Source organism: Asterias rubens, chromosome 4 (genome assembly GCF_902459465.1).
Source record: "Asterias rubens chromosome 4, eAstRub1.3, whole genome shotgun sequence".
Taxonomy (NCBI): domain Eukaryota; kingdom Metazoa; phylum Echinodermata; class Asteroidea; order Forcipulatida; family Asteriidae; genus Asterias; species Asterias rubens.
In genome coordinates this window covers 19,968,783-19,979,933 of record NC_047065.1, presented here as the reverse complement: position 1 = coordinate 19,979,933, position 11,151 = coordinate 19,968,783, and the positions used below count along the sequence as shown (strand labels likewise).

General features: G+C 38.1%; 1 protein-coding gene across 1 annotated transcript in view; it reads right to left on the bottom strand.

Moving 5' to 3' along the window:
• Positions 1-395: 395 nt before the first annotated feature.
• Positions 396-11,151, bottom strand: part of LOC117289164 (adhesion G protein-coupled receptor E2-like) — a 36,692-nt gene continuing 25,936 nt past the window's right edge. Inside the window, exons 22-26 of the mRNA XM_033770162.1 lie at positions 9,965-10,050; positions 7,565-7,691; positions 6,222-6,332; positions 2,077-2,137; positions 396-490 (exon numbers count right to left, since the gene is read on the bottom strand). Of these exons, the coding sequence (XP_033626053.1) occupies positions 396-490; positions 2,077-2,137; positions 6,222-6,332; positions 7,565-7,691; positions 9,965-10,050 (480 nt within the window). The remainder of the gene's footprint in view (positions 491-2,076; positions 2,138-6,221; positions 6,333-7,564; positions 7,692-9,964; positions 10,051-11,151) is intronic.

Genomic DNA, 11,151 nt, shown 5'->3' with positions numbered 1-11,151 from the left:
TGTTATTTTGTTCACTCAAAACATTATTTGCTCCCTTGAAATACTATTTCAAGGGAATGAGGTAATTTATTTCGGGGGAACGAAAATATGTTTCGAGGTAAGGAAAACAGTTTAATATTTTGTGTAACCGTTTCAATAATATTTTTGTTATTAGGAGCTCCGTCCAGCAGGTAGACACACTCCCTACCCTAGTTATTGTTATTAATTTTGGTTTGTACCCATACACCGATAATATCACAGGCATATTACTCGGGTGGGATTCGAAATTCGAACCCATGACCCTTGCAATATTCTAGAGCAGTGTCTTACCAACTAGACTACCGAGATTGCTAGTAGAGGCAGTTCGAATCCTATGTTTTGGCAGCGATATCTTTTATAGCTTTCTAACGTGCACTTTAGTTGAGCGAAGGTTGGGATTGGAGGGTTGCCCATTGTTCGGAAGATCCACACGCAGCTGAATCGAAGGCTCCGGATTTATCTCGACATCCACCTGATGTACGGGCAAAGCAATAAAGTCTTGAAATATTATCACAACGCGATGACCTTAAAATATTAAAGCCATCAGAACCTAGTAATTGTCAAAGACCAGTCTTCCCACTTGTCAGGTATATCTCAACATGCATAAAATAACAAACCTGTGAACATTTTAGCTCAATTGGTCGTCGAAGTTGCGAGATTATAATGAAAGAAAAAACAACCTTGTCACACGAAGTTGTGTGCTTTCAGATGCTTAATTTCGAGACCGCAAAATCTAATTCTGATGTCTCGAAATCAAATTCGCGGAAAATTACTTCTTTCTCGAAAACTATGTTACTTCAGAGGCAGCCGTTTCTCACAAGTTGTATACTATCAACCTCTCCCCACTACTCGTTACCAAGAAAGGTTTTATGCTAATAATTACTTTGTCATGGAATGGTAAGAACCGACGGGAAAAATTATAGATTAACCTTTAATCAATTATTGTGTACATGCGCTTTGTAATTTTTGAAAAAGGCGCTTTTTATAAATATTATTTAATATTAATAGTAGTAGTGTATAATGTAATTAATTATAAATTCCACACCAGTATCTCAACAGAATACTCTCAATACCAATTAAATACCCCCCCCCTAATAAAAAAAAAAATAAAAAATCACTATTGCTTAAAGGAATATTAGCTATAAAATTGGTTTTGCTAGCAAAAAAGTTGCTGTAAGCACTTTATGTAATCCACAATGTACATAAACTGACAAACCTGTAGAAGTTTGAGATCGATTTGCCATCTGGGTCACGAGAGAATAGTGAAAACCGATTACAAATTTTGCATTGCATCGATGCCAAAACAAAAATGAATAAAACGCTCACTGAGCGATAAACTCAAAACGGGTAATTACATTATTTATTTCTCATCAAATATTAAATTTCAGACAGAAATATTTCAAGGGATGTTTTCTACTATCATCATCATTAGACCGTGTAAATTTTATGTAAATATGTGATCTTCACGATTTATGTTTCTTACACCAATTCTGTAACGTTCCTTTAAAGGCAGTGGACACTATTGGTAATTGTCAAAGACCAGTCTTCTCTCTTGGTGTATCTCCACATATGCACAAAATAACAAACCTGTGAACATTTGAGCTCAATTGGTCGTCGAAGTTGCGAGATAATAATGAAAGAAAAAACACCCTTGTCAAACGAAGTTGTATGCTTTCCAATGCTTGATTTCGAGACCTCAAATTCTAAATCTGAGGGTTCGGAATCAAATTCGTGGAAAATTATTTCTTTCTCGAAAACTGCATTACTTCAGAGGGAGCCGTTTCTCACAGTGCTTTATAGCACCAACCTCTCCCCATTACTCGTTACCAAGTAAGGTTTTATGCTAATAATGATTTTGAGTAATTACCAATAGTGTCCACTGCCTTTAATCCTAAAAAGTAATTTAGTGATCTTACATTACACACAAATCTGCGAAAAACCCCGTGTTAGTTATTTTATTTTAACCACAGTGGTGTAACAAACAAACAAACAAAAACCACATTTACAAACAAACAAACAAACAAACAAACCAGTTCCTGAAAGAACAAAGACTCATACCTGAACTGGTTTTTAGCTCCATTGTTTTCGCTGATTTGGATTTCGGAAGTCTTCGATGATCCTAAAAAACATAATAAGATAACAGGACACCTCGTGGTTATTTTACTCAACCAAACAAAGGAAGTCGGAGAGAAAATAAAATCGCGGTATAGCATGTGTTTCTCCTCGTGCACTTTTATTAAAGATACTGGACACTATTGGTAATTGTCAAAGACCAGTCTTGTGTATCTCAACATATGCATAAAATAACAAACATGTGAAAGATTGGTCGTCGAAGTTGCAAAACACAAATGGAACAAAAAACACCCTTGTCACTAGAAGTTGTGTGCTTTCAGATGCTTGATTCGAGACTTCAAATTCCAATTCTGAGGTCTCGCAATCAAAATCGTGGAAAATTGCTTCTTCCTCGAAATGTACGTTACTTCAGAGGAAGCCGTTTCTCACAATGTATTTTACTATCAACAGCTCCCCCATTACTCGTTACCAAGTAAGGTTTTGTACTAATAATTATTTTGAGTAATTACCAATACGGTAAGTGTCCACTGCCTTTGAAATTACATCCGTATGTTGGATTTCTACAGGAGCGTGCGAGCGGGTCCAACCGTCGATTTCATCAAACTCTTCCTAGCTTATGATTAGTACTATATAGGACTTAGGACGAGTTGAGTTCCGTATACATAGTCGTTAGGATGCATCGAACCCATCAAGTTAGGACGAGTCACTCGTCCTAACTCGAGATTGGGCTAATCCTAGCGTTTCATGAAATCGGCTGCAGGAGAAGCCCCAGTCTTGCACTGTAACATGAAAACCTTAAGATATATCCTAAGTTATGGCTAGTTTACTCATCCTAATTCGAGATAGGATTTATTCTAGCGTGTCGTGAAATCGGCTGCAGTGACGCTCCAGAGGATCGAGGCGGCAGCACTGCCGCTGCAGAGCTGCCGCCTCGATCCTCCACACGCTGTTCGATAAAGGGAACGAGAGCTATGGGAGATAGTTAATGAAGTCCCCCATTACTCCCCTTTATACCAGACTGTACAATTATTGATGAATATGTTAAACGTTGTTTAAAGGCATTGACTATTATTGGCAATTCCTCAAAATAAATGCTAGCATAAAAACTTGTTTGGTAACGAGCAAAATGAAGAGCCGTTCAAAGAAGAACATTTGTGAGAAACTGCTCTCTCTCACTTAAAATAGTTTTCGAGAAAGAGGTAATTTCTTACTATAATTTGAAAACGCCTCAGGTCTGAGGCATTTGTAGGCATCTGCACACAAGTTTGTACAACAATCGTGGTGTTTCTTTCTATTCTCTCGCAACTTCGATGAACAATATTGAGTCCAAATTTTCACAGGTTTGTTATTTTATGCATAATGATGAGATTTAAAGGCAGTGGACACTATTGGTAATTACTCAAAATAATCATCAGCATAAAACCTCACTTGGTAACGAGTAATGGGGAGAGGTTGATAGTATAAATCATTGTGAGAAACGGCTCCCTCTGAAGTGACGTAGTGCTCGAGAAAGAAGTAATTTTCCACGAATTTTATTTCGAGACCTCAGGTTTAGAATTTGAAGTCTCGAAATCAAGCATCTGAAAGCACACAACTTCGTGTGACAAAGGTGTTTATTTTCTTCTTTCATAGTTATCTCGCAACTTCGACGACCAATCGAGCTCAAATTTTTACAGGTTTGTTATTTTATGCATATGTTGAGATACACCAAGTGAGAAGACTGGTCTTTGACAATTACCTATAGTGTCCATTGTCTTTAACACCAAGTGAGAATACTGGTCTTTGACAATGGACCCTTCCCATGAAATATGCGAATCACATTCACGCATGAGTAGGGTGCGTTCCACTCGCGCAAACGTTGCCAATAGTTGCGCACGTTCGCCAACAATTTCAAGTGGAACGAGTTGTTCGCCGCCACCGTTGGCGAACGTTGGCAACTTTAGGCGAACATACTTCGGAGGTGTTGGCGAGTGATTTTTAAAATGGCGGACAAGCATACGGTATTATTTCTTTGTCACAAACATAATTACATTGTATTTTCGGTGGATGATAATGCAGATTTGGAATAACAAAGTTAATTAGTTGATGTAATGATGTCAAAAAGAGGACTATTGCAGCAAAAACGAAGTTTAAAAAAAACTTACGTATGGTGCGCGCCATCTTCATTTCAGGGCGCCGCCATATTGACATCGCGTATACGCACCAATCATTCAAACGATAAAAAAACGTTTGCGCGAACAGTTGCGAGTCGTTTACGCGAGTGGAACGCACCCCTGACCCTGTTGGTTGGCAAACGCCATAGAGTTGTGCACTGAGCAGACGCGCAATCGCGTCTGCGTTACGCAGCCATTAGTCGTGTACAAAACCGCGCGATGTTCCCTCATTTTGCCAACCAAAACGTTAGTGCGCACGCGCTATGTGCAATTCACATTATTTCATGGGAAGGGTCTATTACCAAAAAGGTGTCCAGTCCTTTATTGGCCTAAACTCAGTCTTCTAAATATAATTAAAAAATGGGATGAACAGAGATCAACTTGGACATAATTATTTTTCATCTCTGGATGTCAAATTGGAATACAGTGCGAAATGACTACTGTTGACACAACTCGTGTTTATTATTCGAGTATTATTGAAGTCAGGGATCGGATCCTTGCTGACCGAAGATTTCTTTTAGAAAATCTACACAATGCACTTTCCCTTTATAATTGATTGAGTTGCTTCATCAAAAAAAGGCCCCAGTGGAATAGCGGGTATTAACAGGGCTAAATTTCACAAGTCAGAGTCATCTTTAAAGGCACTGGACACTGCTAAGGGAATCAATGTGTGGTGAAGAGGTTTTCAACTAGTGGTTTAAACCCGCGCCGAGGCCTGGACTTGATAATTTTACCGAGACGAAGTCGATGTAAATTATCAAGAACCAGGCCTCGGCGGGTTTAAACCACTTGTTGAAAACCGGTTCAACACACTTTGATTCCCATTCATAAATACCTTTACGGTCAAAGAACATCAACACCTTTGGTCAAGAGGTAAAACAAATGTAAAAATTATAATTATTCAATGATTTCTTTCAACACAACACCCCTCCAGCTATGAAATGGTTAGGCCCTCGGGTAAACAACTCCTTATAAGGAGATGCTGTGCGCGTCGCGCGTATCGCGTGATGTTGCGCAACTGTTTCAGCCGTTGCTCTCGACCAATATGAATGAAGAAACTGTCTAATACGCACAGGTGCAAGCGCGCGTGTCACGCCCATGTTATAACACTGTTTACTGGTGTTATATCATCCGTTCAAACAACACCTCGTGATGCCGTCTCGACAAATCAGAAAAGATAAACTGTCTTAGGTATTTATGGATAGTTATTTGCATAACAACTTACTTGTTAACGAGCAGCGGAGAGTTGTTGATAGTATAAAACATTGTAAGGAACGGCTTCCTTGAAAGTAGCAAAGCTTTTGAGAAAGAGGTAATTTCTCTCTCAAACTCAAATATAAAATACTTCAGCTGAAGCCTTTAATAAGCACCTGAAAGCAGACCCAATTTTGTGCACAAAAAGCACAAGGGTGTACTTCGTTCATTATTCTCTTGCGACTTCGATGACCAGTTGAGCCCAAATTTTAACATTTTTTATGTACATATGTTGGATACACCAAGTGAGAATACTTGTCTTTGGCAATTACCAATAGTGTCCAGTGTGTTTAAGATGAGTTGTTAGCATTACAATAGTGATTTGTAATCGGAGACATCACGCTTAGTAATTAAGATTGATATACATCTTAAGATCAATATTAGTTCTTTGTGAAATCGGCTCCTGATGTTAATTTAACTCGCTGCACTCTTCAAACAATGAATAGTAAAAGGGCAAAGATCCTATATAGGGAAGATGTGGTATTCTTGAGGAAAAAAATAAACTATTTCAAAAAATGTTCTCAGAAACGTACATTCGAAACTTGTATAATACGGGCCTCTGGGAGGGAAGCTTTAGAAAGGCCTAAAAAAACAGTTGAATATTTTTGATTGATGACTCATAAGATTCGTTTCGCGACTTCTTCACTCTAATTCCTCTCTAGAGAGATGAGTAAATAGGTGGAGCAGAAAAACACTCGTCTTTTTCGAATTGTTGAAACTTACAGTGGATGACAGGAAAACATCAATCTGAGTTCGAGATCGTCGGAGTTTTATGCGGAGAGTTGATGCTACGTCGTCATTGGTCAGACAGTGGAATATGCAAATGAACACACCCTGTGTGTAGTTATAGAATAGTAATAAAAATATTATTAATATAAGCAGCTAGCTACGTCGTCATTGGTCAGACAGTGGAATATGCAAATGAACACACCCTGTGTGTAGTTATAGAATAGTAATAATAATATTATAAGCAGCTAGCTACGTCGTCATTGGTCAGACAGTGGAATATGCAAATGAACACACCCTGTGTGTAGTTATAGAATAGTAATAATAATATTATAAGCAGCTAGCTACGTCGTCATTGGTCAGACAGTGGAATATGCAAATGAACACATTCTGCGAGCAGTCATTGAAAAATAATTATATTAGTATCGGCATCATTATAAAATGATGCATGAGGAACTTGGTAACAGGAACTCAGGTAAAGCAGTATGACCGTGCAAATCTGGCTCTCTCATAATAAGTGTAACACCACGACGTTTCGATCAGTATTCTCTGAGTGTCTCCCCAGAGGAAACTATCAAAAGGATGAATTGTCTACCAATAGCTTTGTTTCGCAACAACTAAAGCTCTTAGTTCATAGGTGTATCACCATTCAGAGTTTAAAATCTTAGTGGTGAAAAGTATCGCATAGTTACCTATATAAAACAAGACGTTGGGACGTAACTTGGTTAAACAACCCCCTCTCCCCTCTCCCCCCCAAAACATAGATTTATAAAGCACCATGTTAGTAGCTGTATGATGGTGGTGGCTCTGAAAAGAAGTGGTTTTACTACTTGACGTTTCGATCAGTGTTCTCTGATCGTCTTCAGAAAAGATACATAAATACTCAGCACATGGTGTCTCAAAAATAAACTATACACTTTGGAAGTAGCTGCCAATTAAAAAATATATGATTCTGGGGGAACATATTTAGATTTATGGATAGCTTATGGACTCAACTTTCATATGACGCCAAAAAGTCCTAAAATAATTAATGATTGGGCGACACTGCCCACTTTTGTGAAGGGTATAAACAATTATGTTGCGCAGTAATTAGCCTTCCAAATTGAGGGGGGTAAGTCCTTTGGAGCTTCCAAAATTCACTCCAAGATGTCGGCTACTTATTCTTTAGTGAACAGTGCTCATCCAAGCAGGAACTATTTTCGGACTTTGTTGTGTCATAATGACAGTTGAGTCAAATAAGCATACATCTAACTCTTAACCCACAGAATCGTATATTTAGGCAGCCATTTCAAAAGTGTGTAGTTTTTTTTGTTTTGAGATACACGGTATGAGTCGTGTACCTGTAACGAGTTCAGAATGACAAAGACGTAAAACAAAACCACACTGCCAGATCCGAACGCGACGAGACCGAAAATCCAAGTTGTGCCTAGTAGTGGAAGCAGGATAATGGCGGCCCGGGTTGCTTTCCTACGTCACAAATGGAATTCAATAAAAATGCTTAGTGTTGTACTATGGGTAAAAAAAAACTTAAAATAAGTCATTAATGAAAGTGCGAGATCGCTCTGCCATTTGTTTTTCAACATAAATAAATATCACAGCAACCTAACAAACACCCTAAACAATAAACTAAAGCAATAACCGAAAAAAGAGAGAAAAAAAGTGTGTGTTTTCAAGCCGGTCGGACAAAACACAACAACGCCTAACAACGTAGTACAATGGCAGTGCGTGTATAGAAGGGACACACGTTTGTATAATAGTCATACAGCTAATTCATACATACCTTTTAATTGGGCATGTATTACAAAAACTCTTTGATAATAAATAATGGCGAAGTATATCCATATATCAGTATTCATTCTCTCTGGTGGGGGATTAGTACTCTGACTGTTCAGCGAGACAGGTAAATCACCGATTACTATTCATTAGTTTTCTCGCTAGCAAATAAAGCATTTATTGTCCAAAGTGGGAAAACTGCATATAGCGGATGTCATTTAAGAATCAAAACAGTTGCATTAACCGGTCAGATAAAATGGTTGTATATTGTAATTCAAAAAGGTTTAGGGTTGGGGTAGGGTTATGGTTTAGGGTAGGGTAGGTTTAGGGGTAAGGCCCCCTACATTTTGCGCACATGGACTCCGTGCTTGGTGATTAGCCTTTAAGAGGTTTTTGCATACCATAATTGAGTTCAAAATGTGGGAAAACTACTTTCTTTATGTTTTTTTTCTAACTTTCTGATGCTTTAAGAATCCTGAGGAGATGTCGATAGTATTTATTTAATTTTGGAAAAAAAAAAATATATATATATATATATTTTTTTTTACCATTAAAGCCATTATAAACTTTCGGCACAGAAAACAAAATAAATGTTCACAGATTTACGAATAACTTACAGGGTTTACAGAAGGTAATAGTGAAAGACTTCTCTTGAAATATTGTTCCATGAAATGCTTTACTTTTCGAGAAATCATTAAAGTCACCTGGAAATATAATTGTTTTTCTTTCAAACATAAGAGTATATGCTTACGAACAATAAAACAATTTTTTTAGTAATTGTTTGTCACGATTTATATGTTTAAAAAGTATATAAAGTTGTTTGGGGGGCTGACTCCGCCTACCCCTTTTGTGACGTCAATCGAGGCAGACTTTGCCTGCAATGCGTATAGTAAACACACGTGCAAAGTACATGTACGTCCAAGTCGTGAGTTGGTACATTTCAAAAAGTGTTTTTCTGCATTCAGCAGCAATACACCTGGTCGGCATTGCCGGAAAAAAAACATTTTTTTAAATTTTGTAAACGTACAAACTCACGACTTGGTCCGTACATGTACTTTGCGATTGTGTTTACTCTACGCATTACAGGCAAAGTCTGCCTCGATTGACGTCACGAACAGCGCCCTCTCGGGTCGTGGTCTACTCTTTTTAATTTGTAAATTACATAAGAACTGATTTTTTAAAACCTTAGTTAACTGTTTATTCACATTTCACTCATCAAAACACATATATTAGTGACAAAAGCTTTATTTTGAAAAAAATACCACTTCTAGGTGACTTTAAAACAATTATCAGCTCTCGTTGTCGAGAATTACGGATTTATTTGAAACACATGTCATGACACGGCGAAACGTGCGGAAACAAGGGTGGGTTTCCCCCGTTATTTTCTCCCGACTCCGATGACCGTTTGAGCCTAACTTTTCACAGTTTTTAAATTTTTTTTTATATCATTTGTGATACACGAGGTGTGGGCCTTTGGACAATACCGTTTACCGAAAGTGTCCAATGGCTTTAAATACTGTATATAGGTACATCAATCCCCGAGACAGGCACTGATGGACTAACCAGCTGTATTTTTCTATCCCCAAGCTAAATTGGGCGCCAAAGTCTGTGATTCAACTTTGAGGTGTTGACAGATGGCCAAGTGCAGGATAAACTGAAATAGCAGGTCCAGTGTTTTTTTTTCCATGGGGTGACAGATTAAAAACCAATTGATCAGTGAATTTCACAGGGATGCTTAAGCAAAAAAGTTGGTTAAGCACGAACATAGCTTGTTTAGTTTACACATGTAACTGACCAAAATGTTATGCCATAAACATTGCTTGTGACTGGTATTGAGCTGTTGTTTACTAAGGATACCAATTGAGTGGAGTCATGGCCGGTAATCTGATTTTACTAAGCATGGATTATTTTTGCTTAAACAGAATGTTGTGCTTAAGCAGCTCTATGAAACTAGGACCTGGACTTACCTTAGCTGTACATACTTGGACTTCTTGGCTATGCTTTTCACCTTAAGAAACCTCAACATTATCATCACCAGGAAAAAGGCATTGACCTGCCACAAGAAAGGGGGAGCGAAAGAGTGAGAGACAGAGAGGTGAGAGAGAGGTTTTGACATTTCCAGACAACCTTCTTACCAGTTTGCCTTTTATAAAATAATGGATTGCTACCACTGGACACGGCATTTGATAGAGCAACGTCGTTGATTGGCCCCTTATCAAAAGAGCTATCGAAAATGCAGGTTCGTTTTCAGGCACGAAACGGGCATCTCTATAGGTCTTGAGTGAACATTTGAGGTGCCTGACAATCGTTGATTCTATTTAACCCGTACTCGGGGAAATAGGTCCATTTTCTGGTCACCTTGTGTGAATAGATGTGCACTATTTACCTCATTGGCAGTCAATATGTGTCACAAAGATACTGACATTAAAAATGGACAGATGACTGTTCAAGTGCTAGGACTGAGTGATGTGTTAAGTTTAATGATTCTGGGCATCAGACAGTTCTTAGGCTGAAATGGTGTGCCAAAACATTTGTTACTCTTGAGAAGCAAAATTCTTTGAATAAATGTAGGGCTACTATAATGTCAGAAACAAATTATTGCAATAAATTGTATAATGTTGCTTCAGAAGAAATAACCTTTATGGGAAAGCAGGTGTACAATTTGCATGTGTGAGTGCATTGTCGTGGGATAATAATATACTCTTGTATTTTCGTTATGCAAAATGCGTTCAACATTATTTTTCGCTTTACCTGTATGGTTTAATCCTACACTACTGAAGTTTGCATAAAAGATGATGAATCCACCTGTTGGCCGTCGTCTAATTACAACTTGCAAAACATGATTTGCGTTTTTTTGTTCCAAAGTTCAAGAGGAAAAGACAAAAATTCCTGTGATTTTCCCTTCGCGTAGCCAAAAAGAAGAAACAAAATCCTTCAAATGCGAAACCAACAAAACAAGAAACGGACAACGGACCTATAAATGGACCTGAATTATGCAAAAGCTTTTATTAGTGACTGCACGAACGTTCCCAGAGGATCTTGTGTCTCGTTCCCAGAGAAGTCTTTCTCTCCCTTCGAATAACAGAGAAGAAGATTACAATATATCCAGCCAGTTATTTCAACATCTCACATAAGATCAGCGTGTGGTATTGTC